This window comes from Anomaloglossus baeobatrachus, chromosome 4 (assembly GCF_048569485.1).
Source record: "Anomaloglossus baeobatrachus isolate aAnoBae1 chromosome 4, aAnoBae1.hap1, whole genome shotgun sequence".
Taxonomy (NCBI): domain Eukaryota; kingdom Metazoa; phylum Chordata; class Amphibia; order Anura; family Aromobatidae; genus Anomaloglossus; species Anomaloglossus baeobatrachus.
This window is the reverse complement of record NC_134356.1, coordinates 39,334,150-39,355,122: the sequence shown is the minus strand read 5'-3', so window position 1 is coordinate 39,355,122 and position 20,973 is coordinate 39,334,150. Positions and strand designations below refer to the sequence as shown.

Below are 20,973 nucleotides of genomic sequence, written 5' to 3'. Positions count from 1 at the left end.
CTGAACCGAGGATATGACTGCATGTCATATCCTCAATTTGGCCAGAGAGTTGCTCCATGTCTTCATCCTCCTCCTCGTCATAGTCCTCCACTGCACGTTGTGATGAGACGAGGCTGGGCTGTGTGTTATCACCCACACCCACTACTGTTTCTTGCTCAAACTCATCGCGCTCTGCCTGCAATGCATCATGGTTGTTTTTTGAGCAGAGACCATTTTAGAAGGCAGAGAAGCGGTATGGTGACGCTAATAATGTCGTCATCGCCGCTCACCATCTTGGTGGAGTCCTCAAAGTTTTGGCGGATGGTACATAGGTCGGACATCCATCTCCACTCCTCAGGTGTTATGTGTGGAGTTTGACCCATTTCCCGACGGCTTAGGTGATGCAGGTACTCAACAACTGCCCTCTTCTGCTCACATATCCTGACCAACATGTGCAGAGTTGAATTCCAACGCGTGGGGACATCACACACCAGTCTGTGAGCCGGAAGATGCAAACGGCGCTGAAAGCCGGCAAGGCCGGCTGAAGCAGTAGGTGACTTTCGAAAATGTGCAGACAGGCGGCGAACTTTTACCAGCAGATCAGACAGCTCTGGGTATGACTTTAGAAACCGCTGAACCACGAGGTTGAGCACATGGGCCACGCATGGAACATGTGTCAGCTGGCCTCGCCTCAAAGCCGCCACCAGGTTCCGGCCATTGTCACACACGACCTTTCCTGGCTTTAGGTTCAGAGTTGTGAGCCAGTGATCTGCCTGCTGTTTCAGAGCTGTCCACACCTCTTCTGCATTGTGGGGTTTGTCACCTATGCAGATTAGCTTCAGCACTGCCTGTTGCCGCTTCGCCGAGGCAGTGCTGCAGTGCTTCTGTGTCGCCCTGGACAAGCCAGGGGCCACAGAGCACAACACTTAAACACCCCACACTCCCTGCAGGCATATCATAGTCAAAACACAAAATCCTTGTTGCCTTCCCCAGGGGCTGTTGTCCACACCAGGGTGTGGAGCCAGGCGGTTGGTCTCCACCCACCAAGGAGGAGGGAAAACACAGGCAGTGAGAGTTAAGCTAAGGAAGTGGAAGGAGGAAAGTAGTAGAGAGGAGAAAAGTGACAGCAAAGAGCCTGAAGTTGGTCCGGGTGTGTGGCCCGGACAGGACAGCAAGGTTGGCAGGATGTGGTGACCGTCTGCAGTGGAGGCCGATTGGAGTCTGCCGTAAGGACCGTGGACGGGTGGTGACCCGGCCGTATCGGACCGGTATACAAAGAGAAGCCAGCACCATTGGCAGAGGACTTTCGGATCCCGGCAAGGCTTGGTGTCGCCGTGAATTTGCCAAATCCGTTAGTGAAGGGGACCTCAGGGTTTCCAAACAGCCAAGTCCCGATAGAAGGCAACCATCCAACCGTGAAGGGGAGACACCGCCACCGCCAAGGGCAACCGTCTCCCAGGGCCAGCGCCTGTGGGCAAAAGGGGCTCCTCCGGCCCATATCCAGGTCGGGGAGCGGGTTACCGGTGGGAAACCATCACTACCAACACTTAACTTAGGTGCAGGGAGAGACAGTCATCACTAACCTGCAGGGAGGAACAACCGCAGCCGTCCGAGGGACCCGTCCATCCAGCCACTTGTTTTACCGTGAACTGTGTCATCATCATTGGGCTGAGTGAGTACCTCCGTGCCGTGCGGCACAGAGCTGCCCCTGCGACCCTGCACCTCATCAGGCCCCGCAACCCGCCTGTCATCCATCTCTACCCCATCACCGGGCCCCGGGACAACCAACCCCCCTACCCACGGAGGGGAGAAATAACAACAAAGCTGCTCCCTGTCACAGGCTCCCGGGATCCCCGTCCAGAGCAGCGGTGGTGTCCACACAATCACCACAACCGTGGGTGGCGTCACGGACAATATCCCCAAAACCCAAACCACCCCTTTTCACTCACGGGCGAGTAGCGCCGCTCGAGTCCCCGGGATCCGGCCATCGCTCGAGCCAACGAGCAGCAGCAGCCGTAGAGCAGCGGCAGCCGGACCCGAGCAGTGGGAGAGCGCAGCGTCCCCTCCTCCGCCAGCGACACTTCCAGCTTGGGACTGGTGTGGAGGGTAAAGTGGATGAGGATGCGCAGGAGGAGGAGGAGGCTGAGGAGCATGACATTCCGGAGCTGTAGAGTGTGGGTGAAACCCTGACTGAGGTAGGGCCTGCAAAACTTGGTGTGTGAAGGACGTGTTCCGTCCCTCGCTCAGACTGGGTCCCAGCTTCCACAATATTAACCCAGTGTGACGTCAACGAGATGTAGCGGCCTTGCCCACATGCACTTGTCCACGTGTCTGTGGTTAGGTGGACTTTGGCTGAAACAGCGTTGTTCAGGGCACGTGTGATGTTTTGTGACACGTGGTTATGCAATGCGGGGACGGCACACCGGGAGAAATAGTGGCGGCTGGGGACCGAGTAACGTGGGACAGCTGCCACCATCAGGTCGCGGAATGCTTCTGTCTCAACCAGCCTAAAAGGCAACATTTCCAGCGCAAGCAGTCGCGAAAAGTTAGCATTTAGAAGTGTGGCATGTGGGGCGTTGGCAGTGTATTTGCACCTGCGTTCAAAGGTTTGCTGAATGGATAACTGAACGCTGCGCTGGGACAAGGACGTGCTTGATGATGGTGTTATTTCTGCGTGGGTAACTGCAGGTGCAGGGCCGGAGGAGGCTTGTTCGCAGGCAGCATGGACAGGGGATTGGCTCGCATGCACAACCAGCGAAGACGTAGCAGTGACATCAAGCAAGCACTGCTCCTCGACTCTGTTGTACTTCCCACAAAGTCGGGTGCTTGGCTGACATGTGCCTGATCATGCTGGTGGTGGTCAGGCTGCTAGTTTTGGTACCCCTGCTGATGCTGGCATGGCAGGTGTTGCAAATGGCCTTTTTAGAATCATCTGGAGCCAACTTAAAAAACTGCCAGACTCGGGAAGACCTAACATTTGTACAGGCACCTTGTGTCGTGTTGTTCCGGGGAACAGTTGCCTGACGTCTGCCTGCGGCCACCACTCTGCTTCTTACTGCCTGTTGGGATGCTACGCCTCCCTCCCCCTGTGCACTGCTGTCCTCGCTCTGCATATCCTCCTGCCAGGTTGGGTCAGTTACTGGATCATCCACCACGTCGTCTTCCTCTTCCGCACCCTGCTCCTCCTCCTGACTTCCTGACAATTGTGTCTCATCATCGTCCACCCCTTGTTGAGACACGTTGCCAACTTCATGAGAACGTGGGTGCTCAAATATTTGGGCATCTGTACATACAATCTCGTCATGGCCCACTTCAACAGGAGCTGGCGAGAGGCCAGAATGTGTGAATGGAAACGTGAACGAACAGCTCTTCCGAGTGTCCAAGTGTGGGATCAGTAATGTCCGTGGACGTGTACTCGGCCTGGTGGTAGGAAGGAGGATCAGGTTCTGAAATGTGCGGTGCAGTATCACGGCTACTGACACTTGACCATGTGGAAGACAGAGTGTTTGTGGTGGTGCCAATCTGACTGGAAGCATTATCCGCTATCCAACTAACAACCTGTTGACACTGGTCTTGGTTCAAGAGCGGTGTACTGCTGCGGTCCCCAAGAATTTGGGACAGGACGTGCGAGCGAGTAGATGTGGCCCTTTGTTGTGGCGAAATTAGAGCTTGCACACGACCTCGGTCTCTGCCTGCACCACCATCACGTCCACTTCCTTGTTCGTTGACAACGCCCTTGCGCATTTTGCAATGCTGTGCTGATGTGTATTCACTAGACTTGTGCGTTATATCCAAGTTTTTGCAAAACGCACACAAGTGCACCTGTACGCTGCCACCGACAGGCACACACGTGCGGTTTTTTAAATGCAAGCACGGAGGCACTAAGAACCTAACAGGTCTCTATCCAGGGACAACGTGGAGCCTCCCAATTTTTGGCTGCCCTGCCTAAGGGCTATACTACAATAGACCCACTTCCTTCCAATGGGCACTTCAGGTTTACAGGCCCTCATGCACGTCTCTATCCAGGGACAACGTGGAGCCTCCCAATTTTTGGCTGCCCTGCCTAAGGGCTATACTACAATAGACCCACTTCCTTCCAATGGGCACTTCAGGTTTACAGGCCCTCATGCACGTCTCTATCCAGGGACAATGTGGAGCCTCCCAATTTTTGGCTGCCCTGCCTAAGGGCTATACTACAATAGACCCACTTCCTTCCAATGGGCACTTCAGGTTTACAGGCCCTCATGCACGTCTCTATCCAGGGACAACGTGGAGCCTCCCAATTTTTGGCTGCCCTGCCTAAGGGCTATACTACAATAGACCCACTTCCTTACAATGGGCACTTCAGGTTTACAGGCCCTCATGCACGTCTCTATCCAGGGACAATGTGGAGCCTCTCAATTTTTGGCTGCCCTGCCTAAGGGCTATACTACAATAGACCCACTTCCTTATAATGGGCACTTCAGGTTTACAGGCCATCATGCACGTCTGTATGCAGGGGCATTGGTGAACCTCACAATTTTGGACTGCCCTGGCAAAGGAAAATACTACAAAGACTCAGTTCCTCAAAATGGCACATTAGACTCAGAGGCCTTTATGTACGTCTCTTCTCAGGGACATCGGAGTGCCACACAATGTTTTACGTAAAATCTTTCATGTATTGATCTCAAAAAGTAACATACACCAGCTCTATCTCACTATTGGGTATGTGCCCTTAACATTTCCGCCATGAAAAATCATTTTGGTGTCATTTTGGAAGGTTTTCTGGTGAGTCCGTAAAAATGGTGTAAAACGCGGACAAAATTGTTCACAGCTGTGACTTTTGAGTGATAAATGCTTCAAGGGGTCTTCCCCATGCTGTTGCCATGTCATTTGAGCACTCTTCTGAGACTTTTGTGCCATTTTTAGGGTTTCTACATGCTGCCGGTGGTCATTTCACAAAAATACTCGGGTCTCCCATAGGATAACATTGGGCTCGTTGCTCGGGCCGAGTACACGAGTATCTTGGGAGGCTCGACCCCAGCTTCGAGCACCCGAGCTTTTTAGTACTCGCTCATCACTATTATTTTCCTATTTTCCTCCTCTAAAACCAGGGTGCGTCTTATAGTCCGAAAAATACGGTATTATTCCAAGATCTATTAATTAAAATGAACTTTGTGGGAAAACCCCTTTAAAATGATCACGCCCAGTTGGCTACGAAGACAATTAATATACAGGGAGGACTGGTCATATCTCACTAACAGAGAGGAGCAGTTACAAGAGAAAAAAAAACTGCCGAATTCAGGATAACAGCAGTATTTATAATAATAAATTAAAAATTAAATTATATTATAATATATATATTATATATAAAATATAATAGAATATAAAAAATATGTAATATATATTTATACATACACATATATATATATATATATATATATATATGTGTATGTATATATATATATATATATATATATATATATATATGTGTATGTATATATATATATATATATATATATATATATATATATATATATATATATATATATATATATATATATATATATATATATATATATATATATATATATATATATATATATATATATATATATATATATAATATTTTTTAATGTATTTATTTTTTTTGTTTTTACATAAAAATGTATAGGCCTTGCACATGAGGTAAGGGCCATGGCTATATCAGGAGAACTGTACTACATTTCTAATTGGAGGTATCGCCTAATATTATTATTACTTACTACATAATGAAATAGGGGCTTGGAGATGGGAATAACCCTTTAATTGATCACAATGAAAAATAAGGCAGGGGCGGGAGACAGAAGCTTCCGAGAGCGGGGCACACAGTAGTTTACATAAGCAGAGGTGAGTCTAACAAAATGTAAAAAAAAATAAATAAATAATGAAGTGGATGAAAGCAATGGAAGGAGGGGGCAAAATTAAAGTGAATTTGTCACCAGGTTTTTGCCACCCAATCTGAAAATCAGCATAATGTAGATACAGAGACACTGATTCCAGCGAGGTGTCACTTACTGGTCATTTTGATAAAATCACTTTTTTCTCTGCTTCAGATCTAGTAGTTATACAGAGCTCATGAATATGCTGGACTACCTGCAGCATGCCAAGTAGTCCTGTAATGATAATCTCCTGCTGATTAAACTGTGATTTTATCAACACTACCCTAAAGCAGCCCAGTAAGTGACATCACAGGAATCAGGATCTCTGCCCCTACCTTTATGCAGCTTTCAGATTAGATGGCAAAAACCTGGTGACACATTCCCTTTAAGTAAAAAGAGATTTGGAGAGAGAGAGAGATAGTGAAGAGCAGAAATCTCACCTTTCCCATAGACTGCTCCATGTATCCCGTTAATCCTCCAGTCAAAGTTATGGATACAAATAGCGTTCACAAATTCATTACTAGTCCCGTGAAACAGCATCTCTTCCGCAATCTCAGGCAAACCCTTCTTTTTCTTCAGCTGAGCTTTCTTTCTATAAGGAACACATAGGGTTAATCATCTAACATGTCCACATGTTCTTTGTAATTTGGGTTAAGGTGACTAAAAGGTGAACTGCTCCTTTAAAGGGAATCTGTCACTAGGTTTTGCCATCTAATCGAAGAACATCATAACAGAGACAGAGACCCTGATTCCAGCTGATTAGTGTAGTTTTATAAAATCACTGTTAAATCTGCAGGACATTATCATTACAGGACTACTTGGCGTGCCGCAGGTAGTCCAGTATTTTCATGAGCTCTGTATAACTGCTAGATCTGCAGCAGCGAAAACATTGAAATTTATCAAAATGACAGCAAACAGCTCAGTAAGTGACACATCGCTGGAATCAGGGTCTCTGTATCTACATTATGCTGCTCTTAAATGAGGGAGGAAAAACCCGGTGACTGATTCCCTTTAAGAGTGACTAATATAGCAAAGCTTACCTGCAGTAAAATTCCCATAAATCTAGGTTTTGTATCCTAAGAATATTAACGATCCGGTTCTTATCCAGGGATTCCGCGAAGAGATTGGCTACTTCGTTGTACTCGTTACAACACTTGATCAAAGGGATGAGCTGATAGGGCTCGGAGTTGTTCACGTGTTCCCAGTGAGACGGCAGAGGGATAGATCCGTTGTCACAAATGTAACTAGGACGAAAAGAAATACTCATGAGCTAAAATATGGACATAACTATACGATATAGCCTGACAGATAACATGCATTTAAAAGGGAAGCTATAAATATACTTAAAGGCGATGGGTCACCGCTACGGACATGTTTGTTTTAGTGACTATTTGAATTCTCCAAGCAATAATAAACCTAGAACACCTCATCTTAAAACTTTACAGTGTAAAAATCCCCTTTTATTCCTCCTGGAAATGTATAAATAAAATGACAACTTGGCTGCCATTTTTTCTTGTCAAAGAGGGGGCGTGTCACTACACAATCTGCATGACAAGCACCGATTGGACAATGTCATAGAATGTAGGGACACGCCCCCTCAACTGATAACACCTAGAGGCCAATTTAGTAATACATTTCTAGGAGAAATAACAGAGGAATGGCACCGAGATCTATGGGAATAGAATTCACAATTGTTCAGGGGAAATAAAATTATTAAAAAACAGACATCAGGAAAGCCAATAGGTCCCCATTAAGAGATCTTTATATACAATAATTCCTTTGTAGGGTATAATAATTTCTCAATTAAAATCTATGTTTGCCTTTACAGCTAATGAATTATGGCACTTAAAGGGAACCAGTCACCAGATTTTGGGCCTATAAGCTGCGGCCACCACCAGTGAGCTCTTATATACAGTATTCTAATATGCTGTATATAAGAGCCCAGGCCGCTGTGTAGAACGTAAAAATCACTTTATAATACTCACCTAAGGGGCGGTGCGGAGCAGACTGGTTGGATGGGTGTCTCCGTTCTCCAGTACCGGCGCCTCCTCTTTCGGCCATCTTTGTCCTCCTTCTTCTGATGCCTGGGTGCTTGACGCGTCCTACGTCATCCACACTAGCCGGTATTGCGGTCCTGCGCAGGCGCACAACAATACTTTGAACTGCCCTGAACAGATGTCCGAAAGAGGAGGCGCCGATGCCGAAGAAAGGAGACACCTATTCGACCAGTCTGTACCGCACCGCACCGCCCCTTAGGTGAGTATTATGAAGTGCTTGTAGTCTGTAACCATGGACATACATACATGCATTTTTTTTCCTTCAATACATTATAGAAATGGGGAAAAAAAAAAAAAATAAAAAAATGTAGGAATATTCTAAACATGCAAAACGTCTATGGGCCTGTCGAACAGACATTCTGTCAGTCCCAATCAATGGGTTGGAGGTCAAAAATGAGCACAATAGTTCACCTTGCAAACCCCATTATTAGGATTGGTGGGAACCTGAGACAAGACCCCCCCCCCCCCTCCCCGTGACCATATGTTGATCACTTATTCTATGGATACATTTATTCAGTGGGAAAAACTCATTTAATAGACAAATTGCACTTAATTACCTAAATGCTGAAATGGAAAAAGGGGCTCGTTTTACTGGCCTTTGTTTCCCGGTACATAAATTGGTCTGTTTCATTCCTGCACAAAGAAAGATCATAACAATTAGTAAAATGTTCTGATTATAAAATAAGATATAATGTAAAGTCGAGAAAAAAAAAACCTAAGCAACTCACAATCTGTAGCCCTTGTATTTAAAAGTAAAAATGAAAAAAAACAAAAAAAAAAAACAAAGTGAAGCTTAACCTTAAAACTTCCATCATACGGTGTTGTGTGTAATAAATTATATATATCTTATTCATATATCTCGGATCCGGAGTGGCTCAAGGGGTCTCCGGACCCCGGGGGTCGGGGTCATGCGGTCACTCAAATAAAAGGGGAAGTATTTACATGGGGCTCTTTGTTTAACGTTTGTGACACTACCCGTGGTGTGTGGTAAGGTGGAGTACCACCACTGCAGCTGGGAGTACCCGGTGGCAATGGAGTGGGCTGCTGGATGTTTAACCCCTCCACGAGTGGGGGGGGGGAAATGCCCTGGGACTCGGTGATGGTGATGGTGACGTGCCGTTAGGGAGGTAAGGGGCACCTGCGTACTCACTCAGTCTAAAGAAATCTGGACACTGACAACTTGGTAAACCAAAGTTCTAAACACCGCTGCCGCTGAGGGAAGCACGTTCGGGTCCAGTTCCCGCTGGTGTTCCCTGATTATCTGTGACCTTTCTTTTGGCACACTGTTCTCTTCTGGGTTGGTCCCTATAGCCTGAAACTAGTCGGGTCCCGCTCCCCACTATGGCTAACTGAGGCAGCTTGCTCTCCAAGTTCATGCTTGGGATTTCCTGGACCATTTTAGTGGAAAGTCCTATCCCCCTCGTTGTGCTATTACCCAGATTTTGGAGCGGTGGAGAGCGAATCTTGAAGGCTCCGTTCTTGTCGAATCACTTGTCAGGTTGCCTGAAGCGACTCCATGAACTAGGGTCCACGTACCCAGTCGTGCCCTGGTCCTGGCCTGGTGATGGTACAAGGCCGCTGGCTGTCCTCCTCGATAATACCGTGCCCCTTGTCACGATTCTCTGCGACCGGAGTCCAGCACCTACCGGGCCCAGACCAACGTCTGCCATCTAGTACTTCCAAGGAGCCCAGCTTCCTGTCTCTGACTCTCACTGACTGTCTCCTGACCTCTCCTTAACCAACCCCCCAAGTGGGCGAACCTATTCCACTCAGACCGTCCACTGGTGTGTCTGGTGGGTGTGGTGCAGAGTGTTCCTAGGGTTAATAAGCTGCTGTTGAAAACACCATTGGTTAGGGACCCACAACCAAGGAGGAGGTGGATATTGCACAGAAGGGAAGATAGACCAGGGCGTCACATATAAAAATATATATATATATATATATATATATATTTTCATATGAAAAAGTTTGGGCACCCCTATTAATGTTAACCTTTTTTCTTTATAACAATTTGGGTTTTTGCAGCAGCTATTTCAGTTTCATATATCTGATAACTGATGGACTGAGTAATATTTCTGGATTGAAATGAGGTTTATTGTACTAACAGAAAATGTGCAATCTGCATTTAAACAAAATTTGACAGGTGCATAAGTATGGGCACCCTTATCAATTTCTTGATTTGAACATTCCTAACTACTTTTCACTGACTTACTAAAGCACTAAATTGGTTTTGTAACCTCATTGAGCTTTGAACTTCATAGGCAGGTGTATCCAATCATGAGAAAAGGTATTTAAGGTGGCCACTTGCAAGTGGTTCTCCTATTGGAATCTCCTATGAAGAGTGGCATCATGGGCTCCTCAAAACAACTCTCAAATGATCTGAAAACAAAGATTATTCAACATAGTTGTTCAGGGGAAGATACAAAAAGTTGTCTCAGATATTTAAACTGTCAGTTTCCACTGTGAGGAACATAGTAAGGAAATGGAAGAACACAGGTACAGTTCTTGTTAAGCCCAGAAGTGGCAGGCCAAGAAAAATATCAGAAAGGCAGAAGAAGAAGAATGGTGAGAACAGTCAAGGACAATCCACAGATCACCTCCAAAGACCTGCAGCTTCATCTTGCTGCAGATGGTGTCAATGTGCATCGGTAAACAATACAGCGCACGTTGCACAAGGAGAAGCTGTATAGGAGAGTGATGCGAAAGAAGCCGTTTCTGCAAGCATGCCACAAACAGAGTCGCCTGAGGTATGCAAAAGCACATTTGGACAAGCCAGTTATATTTTGGAAGAAGGTCCTGTGGACTGATGAAACAAAGATTGAGTTGTTTGGTCATACAAAAAGGCGTTATGCATGGAGGCAAAAAAAACACGGCATTCCAAGAAAAGCACTTGCTACCCACAGTAAAATTTGGTGGAGGTTCCATCATGCTTTGGGGCTGTGTGGCCAATGCCGGCACCGAGAATCTTGTTAAAGTTGAGGGTCGCATGGATTCAACTCAGTATCAGCAGATTCTTGACCATAATGTGCAAGAATCAGTGACGAAGTTGAAGTTACGCAGGGGATGGATATTTCAGCAAGACAATGATCCAAAGCACCGCTCCAAATCTACTCAGGCATTCATGCAGAGGAACAATTACAATGTTCTGGAATGGCCATCCCAGTCCCCAGACCTGAATATCATTGAACATCTGTGGGATGATGTGAAGCGTGCTGTCCATGCTCGGCGACCATCAAACTTAACTGAACTGGAATTGTTTTGTAAACAGGAATGGTCAAATATACCTTCATCCAGGAACTCATTAAAAGCTACAGGAAGTGACCAGAGGCTGTGATTTTTGCAAGAGGAGGAGCTACAAAATATTAATGTCACTTTAACGTTGAGGTGCCCATACTTTTGCACCGTTCAAATTTTGTTTAAATGCGGATTGCACATTTTCTGTTAGTACAATAAACCTCATTTCAATCCAGAAATATTCCTCAGTCCATCAGTTATTAGATATATGAAACTGAAATAGCAAAAACCCAAATTGTTATAAAGAAAAAAGGTTAACATTAATAGGGGTGCCCAAACTTTTTCATATGTTCATATGACTGTACACATACATACATACACATATATATATATATATATATATATATATATATATATATATATATATATATATATATATATATATATATATATATATATATATATATATATATATATATATATATATATATATATATATATATATATATATATATATATATATATATATATTAGGTTATCCACTATCTATAATTAAAAGAGTAACCTTTATTCACAAAATGAATTAAAAACACATCAAAAACATGGAACCGCCCAGGTGACGGATGAAATATAGACACATGGGGGTGCAACACCAGTGGTAACACTAAGCACCACCATATACCACAACAACAGGTAAAAAATATATCAATTTGAGTGTCTATGCATGTTTGTCAGTGAATACAATAGCCAAAAAGAGATATACGTGTATCAATATGGAAAGTAGTATAAACAAGGTAGAGAGGCTATATAGTACAAGCTAATAAAACATGCAACATGACATCATATTACCCAGTAAGACCAGTGGTATCCGTGTAGCGACCCCCACCAACACTGACGCGCGTTTCGCAGCTCGTGTGCTTCGTCCACTCCTGGACGAAGCACACGAGCTGCGAAACGCGCGTCAGTGTTGGTGGGGGTCGCTACACGGATACCACTGGTCTTACTGGGTAATATGATGTCATGTTGCATGTTTTATTAGCTTGTACTATATAGCCTCTCTACCTTGTTTATACTACTTTCCATATTGATACACGTATATCTCTTTTTGGCTATTGTATTCACTGACAAACATGCATAGACACTCAAATTGATATATTTTTTACCTGTTGTTGTGGTATATGGTGGTGCTTAGTGTTACCACTGGTGTTGCACCCCCATGTGTCTATATTTCATCCGTCACCTGGGCGGTTCCATGTTTTTGATGTGTTTTTAATTCATTTTGTGAATAAAGGTTACTCTTTTAATTATTATTATTGTTTGCTTGCCTAATTATTGGTGGTTTATTTTGATATACAAGCAAAGTTTTGCATTCTTGTGGCATTGGTGTCATATCCACTATCTATATTAATAAATGAAATTAAAAAATACCACTAAATAAAAAGGAACCCAAAAAAAAGAAAGCTCAGGGAATTAGAGGGAATTAAATAAGAGCAAGAATTGGATACTTAAGCCGGTAACAGGTCCTCTTAAGATTAGTCAGAACTATATTATATCTTTAAAAAAAAACAAACAAAAACGAATTTAAAAAAAAAAAGCTGCAATAAAGAAGACCAGCAGAGGGCGACTGCCACGGTCTGCTGTGAGGGTCTGTAAAAGATTTCTCTACCCTCTAACTCTAGGTTAACCTGTTAATTGCTGCTGTCAATCTCTGATAGCGGCATTTAACATGCACTGGCGGGGGGAATCATATTGTCAGGCCGCCAATTTTACAGTCATTCCCCTCTCCCATCGGTGCGCCCGTGATGTGATCCTGGGGCACTGATTAGTTGTCCTAATAGCCGGGGGTCTGCTGATGACCCCCGTGCCTGTCATTACGACACTCCTGTGAGCACTGATACTGTAAAAAAATTCAATAAGGAGCGATCCAAACATCACATCTACCCCAAAAATAGAATCAGTAAAAATATCAGGGAGCAAAAAATAAGCCCTCACTTAGCCCCATATCCCCAAAACTGAAAACGTTACGGGTCTCGGAAAATGGCCTTTCGTCTTCCATGGGCGGGGTCCAGGGTGACCAGGTACGTTATAGGGTTGAGCTGCTGGTACACGAGGTATGGGCCTTCCCAGGCTGCCTGAAGCTTATCCTGTGGTGCTGGTACACGAGGTATGGGCCTTCCCAGGCTGCCTGAAGCTTATCCTGTGGTGCTGGTACACGAGGTATGGGCCTTCCCAGGCTGCCTGAAGCTTATCCTGTGGTGCTGGTACACGAGGTATGGGCCTTCCCAGGCTGCCTGAAGCTTATCCTGTGGTGCTGGTACACGAGGTATGGGCCTTCCCAGGCTGCCTGAAGCTTATCCTGTGGTGCTGGTACACGAGGTATGGGCCTTCCCAGGCTGCCTGAAGCTTATCCTGTGGTGCTGGTACACGAGGTATGGGCCTTCCCAGGCTGCCTGAAGCTTATCCTGTGGTGCTGGTACACGAGGTATGGGCCTTCCCAGGCTGCCTGAAGCTTATCCTGTGGTACGGGGACCAGTACCCACACCTTTTGACCCACTTGATAGGTCCTCTCACAAGCATTCTGGTCATACCAACGCTTCTGATCGGCCTGGGCTTGAGCCATATTGTCATGCACCAGCTGCGTCAAGGCCTGCATTTTGTCCTGGAAACGCACGACATACTCGATAAACGACACTCCAGGGGTGGCCAAATCACTTTCCCAAACTTCTTTCACCAGAGCCAGGGGGCCCCGCACACGTCGCCCGTACAGGAGCTCAAAAGGAGAGAATCCCGTTGAGGCCTGTGGAACCTCCCGATAAGCAAATAGCAGGTGTGGGAGATACTGCTCCAAGTCACGCCCGTGGGAATCGACCCACATCTTTAGCATCTGCTTTAAGGTGGCATTGAACCGCTCGCACAGGCCATTAGTCTCTGGATGGTACGGGCTGGCCACCAGATGTTGCACCTGGATTTGCTTACAGAGGGACTCCATCAGTTGTGACATGAATTGGGTCCCCCGGTCAGTGAGCATTTCCTGGGAAAAGCCCACTCGAGAGAAGATCTCCAGCAATGCGGTGGCCACCTTGTCGGCCCGAATGGACGACAAAGCTACTGCTTCAGGGTACTGTGTGGCATAATCTACTACCGTCAGTATGAAGCGTTTCCCAGAGCTGCTGGTAATGGCCAGCGGGCCGACCAGATCCACAGTCACCCTCCTGAAAGGCTCATCAATGATGGGCAAAGATACCAGTGGGGCTTTGGGGCGTGGCCCCGCCTTCCCCACTCTGACAGGTGTCATACGAACGGCAGTAGGCAACCACATCGACCCCAATCTTTGGCCAGTAGAAATGCTGGGTTAACCTGGCCTTGGTCTTAGCGATCCCTAGGTATCCGGCCATCGGAATCTCATCTGCGATCCGCAACAACTCCCCCCGGAACAAATAGGGTACCACCAATTGTTGGTCCCTGGGCCATGCCTCTGGTGAACCCTGCTGGACTGTGGCCCGGTACAGCCGTCCTTGGTCCCAGACCACTCGCTCCGGGTCTGAGTCCGAGGGAGGCTGTGCCGCCTGCTCCTTAAGAGCTTTCAGGCTGTCGTCAGCTTTTAACGCGGCCTGAAACCCCTGACTGGATGTGGCCAGAATCGATGACTGCCACATCTTCAGTCAATACCCCGGGAACTGTGTCCTGGCCTCCGCCTGACTCGGCTGCCGCTTGGTCAGAAGGAAAAGAGCTATCGGACCTCCGGGAGGCCCCTTGGGTTCTGACACTCCTACTGCGGGTGACAGCGGCCACAGCCGCTGTTACCGTGGGTCATGCCTGCTTCTCCTCCGTTCCTGACCAAGTCGCCGGTTCAGGCAGACCTACCTGGCTCCCTGACACCCCGGTTGTGGAGGAACCCTGCGCTGAGATCTTACTTGGGAGCACTTCCGCTCCTAGGCCAGCCCCAATCTCACCTGCCTGTCCTCCCCCCCTCCTTCCCCTGCAGCAGCAGAACCCCGCTGTGAAATCTCCGGGAGCCCCGCATTTGCTGTGGTAGCCCCCATCTCACACACACTGGCTCTCTCCCTGCAGTATCCTGCTCCCTGCTTATCCCCGCAGAGTAGTGATGTGTAGGTCGTGAACGATCTGACACAAAAATCCGGCTCCCTGCTGTGACCGACAGGAGCCGGATCCCCAGTTTCGCCGCTGAAACTCCGCCCACCCGTGGCTAAACTCCGCCTACTCAACAATCTAATTGGTCACTTGTAAGTGGGCGGGGTTTAGCCACGGGTGGGCGGAGTTTTGCCGGCGTTACTATAATCTTAAATATGTATTCACCTGGGGTGAGCACATATTTAATAAGGAGCCGAGAACGATCTGAAAGATCCGGTTCTTTTTGGTAAGCGGAGCCATGGGAACCGGATCACCAAAAAGAGCCGGACTGCCCATCACTACCGCAGAGGGCAAGAGGTCTCAGCACACTGGCTGATTACTTGGGAAGGCATGTTCACACCCTCCCCCGACCTTCCTGGTTACAGCTGCTGCTGAATGTGTGTCTGCTGGAGTGTATGTGGAAGACTCAGAGCTAGCTCCCTTCCCCCACACACAAGACAATGGCAACACATTAAAGTCAGCATTAACAGGAGGCAGATCAGTACTGGCTGATGGATCAGCCCTTGGTGTTTCAGTGGCCGCATAGTGGGACACTAGCCGCCCCAAATCTGTCCCAAGCAAAACCTTGGCAGGAATATTATTAGTTATTCCCACTTCTCTCACCCCCGGCCTGCGCCCCAATCCAAATAAACCTTGGGGACTGGCAGCGCCGGTTCAATGTCTCCAATCCCGGAGAAAGTGAGGGTTTTTCCGGGTGCCAAGTCTTGGGGGGACGGGGGGGGGGGGTGGTGGACACCATCTCCGACTGCACAAGGGTCACAGACCGGCCGACGGTGATGGGTTGGAAGTTGTCCAGGGACCTACCACCCCCCCCTCCCCACACACATCACCGAGGACGACTTATGGGATGGGGACGGGCCCTTGGGGCGCTGGGGACACATGGCCTTGAAGTGTCCAACTTGGTTGCACTGGTGGCACAGTCTCGGTTCTGCCACTGGCCTGGAGAGAAGGGGAGGGGGGGGGAAGGGGTCGAGGGGGACACCCCCTGCAGTCTAGGGCCAGGGGAGACAGTGGTAGAATTCACCTTACCCCCTCTCTTGGCCTCAGGGGCCCGATTACTGTAGTAGTCATCCACCAGGGCGGCCGTAGCAGTGGACCCCTTTGGCTTCTGGTCCCGAATGAATTGGCGGAGGTCCTCCGGGCAGTTCCACAAGAGTTGCTCCATAATGAACAAATCCAGGATCTCCGGTCCGGTGGCAAGCTGCAGGCCTTTGGTCCAGTGGTCAGCAGCTCTGGTAAGGGCTCGCCGGTGGTCAGCCCAGGTGTCCTTGGGTCCCTTCTATAGGCTCCGGAATTTCTAGCGGTAGGATTCTGGAGTAAGGTTGTACTGTTGGATCAGGGCTTGCTTGATGGTGTCATAGTCCTGAACTGCCTCAGTAGGCAAGTCTCCAAGTATATGAAGGGCCTTACCCCTTAAACGGGGGGTAAGGTACTTGGTCCACTGATCCTGGTCTAGATGGTGCTGCAGGCAAGTTCGTTCAAAGGCCATCAAGAAAGAGTCCAAGTCACCATCCTTCTCCAGCACTGGGAAGTCCTCAACACGGACCTTTGGAGGCTTGGTCTCTCGATTGTCCCGGGTGGATGATGAGGGATGGAGCTGAGCTAGCCTCAGTTGGTGGTCACGCTCTGCCTGTCGCTCCGCAGCTTCCTGCGCTGCCAGATGCCAATGCTCTGTCATGAGGATCGTGTAGGTGTTCTGGTCTCCAGCTGTAAGACTGGCCACAGCAGCTTGAAGGAGAGCCTCTGAACCTTTCAGGCTGGAGGGATTGGCAAGTGGTGATCTGCGGCACGCTGCAGAGCCAGGTGATGAGCGACTCGCTGCAGAGATAGGCGATTCATTGTCCGCTGCAGAACGGAGGACTGGCATCTGGCTCCTTGAAGACACTTGGGTGGGCTCCTCCTCGCCAGATCCATAATTGCCAGGTTGTGCGCTGTCCTCTGCAGAGCTGTTCTCGGGCGTCGAGCTCCTGGAGGTCTCGTGGACAACCTCCTCATCGCTTCCTACAACACGGTCCACCACCTCTTCTGCTCCGGCCATAGCACTGGCCAGTTCCATAGCTTTGCGCCCCTGGTGCCCTCAGCCATTCTTGCAGTCTTTGGTCACTGACACAAAACTGCAGCCTGATGCACCCACAGATCTTACAGTATCTGCACTCTGACACTCCAGTGTTGAGCTGATCTGAAGACCCCAGCAGCCACAGCTGCCACTGGCAGTCTTTAGTGTGTGGGTGTATGGGTCTCGCACTCACACTATTATCTCGATCCCACCACTGCAACCAATTTGTCATGAACAGCCGGGGGAGTCACTCAGATATCCCACCGCTGCCACCAATATATGTCAGGGGAAGGAGTCAGAAGACATCCCCTTTCCACACCAATTGGCGTGACTCGCTCTCTAGCTCCCCTCTTATGGTCAGGCCAATTGTGGAATTGCCAGACAATAAGCAAGGAGGCCGCTATTCTACTATGCCATTGATTGAAGGGTTCCCGGTGAGAGTAAGGTATATATTCCCCCGACTCCTGCGGCTGAATATATCTAATCCTCCCCTGATCTCACTGGCCACCCCACAATGATCCTTGGCATAAAGCCACTGCCACCAATCAATTATAACTATTAAGCCGAGCACACAGACATGGAATTCAGGATCGAGATAACAGAACAACCCAAGATTAAATTATATTTTTAATCGCCTTTAAGGGCACACTAGAATCTACAATATATACACAAGATGGCATTTACAGATTATATATGTCAGAGTACATTTACAGGTAAGACATGGTCACAAACAGATAGACAGATGTATCAATTACCTTAGGGTTGAGGGTTTGGCCCAGGCAGGGGGGGGTAGTGCTGTGTGGGGCCAGGGACGTTTCAGGTATCCTCCACTACATGAATGAAGCATGTGACCCCCAGAAGAAATGAGGCAAAGATGTCCATACTGAGTTTATCAAACTAGCTCCAATCCATGTCCCCTCCCACCTGGAGACCTCGCAGGGAAAGTATGGATTTCAGATTTCCCTCATAACTCTGCCCCTGAGCATCGTACACGGACGAGATAACCATCATATTTATTGTCGTGAATTGATCTCCATTTTGATATGAAATATGAGAGTCCTTCGGGATTCCTGTGGCCAGTTATCAATTATTGAGGGCTATGCACATCATACAATTTTGCCGAAATATGTTACGTGCATCTGGCCCTCAGGAATATGAAAATATGCCTGTCTTGTTTGTGGGGACGACGCAGTCCTCAATATCAAAACTCTTCTGATGGCTCCGAATCGCCTGGTGGAAACGACTGAAGTTAGGTTATAAACCTGGGGCCCCCCTCCCACCTCTTGTGTAGGATAATTCACTCTGCAGGGGGTGTGCTGGCTCAAGAGCTGTCCTAATTGGGTTTTGACACCTTGAGTTGTACATTTGCTGGGTCTCCAAGCAGCTGCAGGGAGGGGTGACATCACAGAGTAGCTGACTGACGTGAATAAATGTCATAATTCTCATATACATATATATACATATATATATATATATATATATATATATATATATATATATATATATATATATATATATATATATATATATATATATATATATATATATATATATATATATATATATATATATATATATATATATATATATATATATATATATATATATATATATATATATATCTCTATCTCCGGTAAAGGAATACGCACTGATGCATTTGCAATCGCGAAATTTTCACAGACACCTCATGTGACCCAGGGAGCGTCATAGACTATGTTTTGACGGGAGAATGTAACCCCGCGCTTTACAGTTACTCTTAAAAATCCTGCCTCCATTAAACTGAATGGAGCTGGGAGTTACAGGCAATTAATAGCAACTGTCAGTGGTTCCTATTGGAACAAAATAAAATGTTAGTATAAGAAGCTTATGTGTGAGGTAATATGATGTCGGTGGTGAGACTGATAGAGAGAGACAGAAAAAGACAGACAGACAGCACGGGCAAAGAGACAGCCCTGGAGAGAGACACAGACAGAGACACACACATAGAGACAGACAGAGATAGAGACAGCCAGACACAGATGGAGACAGAAACAGGCAGATAGACAAGGAATGAGACAGAGACAGAGATATATATTATACACACACACACATTTTGTACCTCTGTGCTTGTACTGCACCGTGAGAATCCTATTGCCTGGTCAGTTTCTCCATATTATGAACATGGTACATTTATTTATACATATAAACTGTAACGCTCGCCGCTGGTGTTGAGGCGGTGGGCAGAAGTGGACCCACTGGACCACAGGCGAGAGCTGGGCTTACCCTTTACTGGGAGGGGCTTGAGTAAGCACATTGTGTCTGCCCCACGGGCATCTGCTATTTAGGGCAGTGATCGGGACTGTGTCGGCTGACCCCTAGGGCAGAGACGGACACAGGTGAGGACAGAGTCTAAATGGACGGATGGCTAGAGTCACCAATACAACACGTGCAGCTGGGAGGGCTGGGGCAGACGGTATAGCCAGGCAGAGTCTCTAGTGAGAACAGCTATGACCGGGACGGCTGTAGAAGGTAGCACAACAAGGGCAGACCAGTACCAGGGGTAGAGCCAGAGCACGGTGACAAGAAAAACTAATTGCACACTGAATCGGGAATGCACAGTGGACAAGGGTACCTGACAAGTAGCAAGCTAGGGAACAGACCACTAACTAGCCACGTTGCTCTGGCACCTCCCCTAGTGGGAAAGAGCCTTAAGTACCCAGTGCCTCACAGTGATCGGCTGAGAGGCACTTCCAGGAAATTGCACACTGGCCATTTAAAAGAAGGGCAGCTGTAGGCGCACGCGCGGAGGACCTGTGCGCTATGCACATGCCCCGGGAAGAGGAAGAATGTGAGACCCACGTGGGGGACTGCAAAGCAAAGCCTGACTACTCTGGTCTCTGACTACGGTCCCTGTCCAGATCTTCAAAGTATATCATCACTAAAACGCTGGAATATCTCAGACAGTATTATACCCAGCTCTGATGGTGCAGCCAGGATGCGACTCATGCTGCCCGCGGTTTGCAGAACATGACTCACCTGACTGGTTCCCTATAATAATGCATGTACAAAAGAGAAAATGACAATGCGATCTATTCCTGACCACGCAGACTATATATTATGTGCATATATCAGCAGTAACATAGGAGACCATGAAGATTAGGGAGACAAAAAGTACAAATACTAGAAACCGGCCTCATCTAATATATAAAGGGGTGTGTGTGTGTGTGTGTGTGTGTGTGTGTGTGTGTGTGTGTGTGTCTCCGGGATTGGCATCTGCACAGTCGCAGCTACAGCCACAAAATTTTGCACCCTCACACTTCTGGACCCCGAGAGCGTCATAGGCTATGTTTTGAGGGGAAATTTTAACCCCGCGCTTTACAGTTATTCACTAAAAATGCCTGCCTCCATTAAAGCGAATGGAGCTGGCAGCCACAGTGCAGCCAGAACTTCAGAAGAATGCGCAGCCACGCCCTTATATGAAATGTTGGCGTGTCACAATGCAGCCAGGGAAAGAGACAGACACAGACAGGGAAAGAGAGAGACAGGTTAAGAGACAGACAGACAAAGAGAGAGAGACAGGGAAAGAGAGGGAAAGAGACAGACAGGGTAAGAGACA

The 20,973-nt window shown here is 47.4% G+C and overlaps 1 protein-coding gene across 3 annotated transcripts in view; it reads right to left on the bottom strand.

Annotated features, from left to right (window-relative positions):
• Positions 1-20,973, bottom strand: part of PARP11 (poly(ADP-ribose) polymerase family member 11) — a 91,979-nt gene that overhangs the window by 8,019 nt on the left and 62,987 nt on the right. For all 3 annotated transcript variants that reach the window (XM_075344261.1, XM_075344259.1, XM_075344260.1), the window contains 3 exons: positions 8,494-8,569; positions 6,920-7,123; positions 6,320-6,471 (listed from right to left, as the gene is read on the bottom strand). In XM_075344261.1, the coding sequence (XP_075200376.1) occupies positions 6,320-6,471; positions 6,920-7,123; positions 8,494-8,569 (432 nt within the window). The remainder of the gene's footprint in view (positions 1-6,319; positions 6,472-6,919; positions 7,124-8,493; positions 8,570-20,973) is intronic.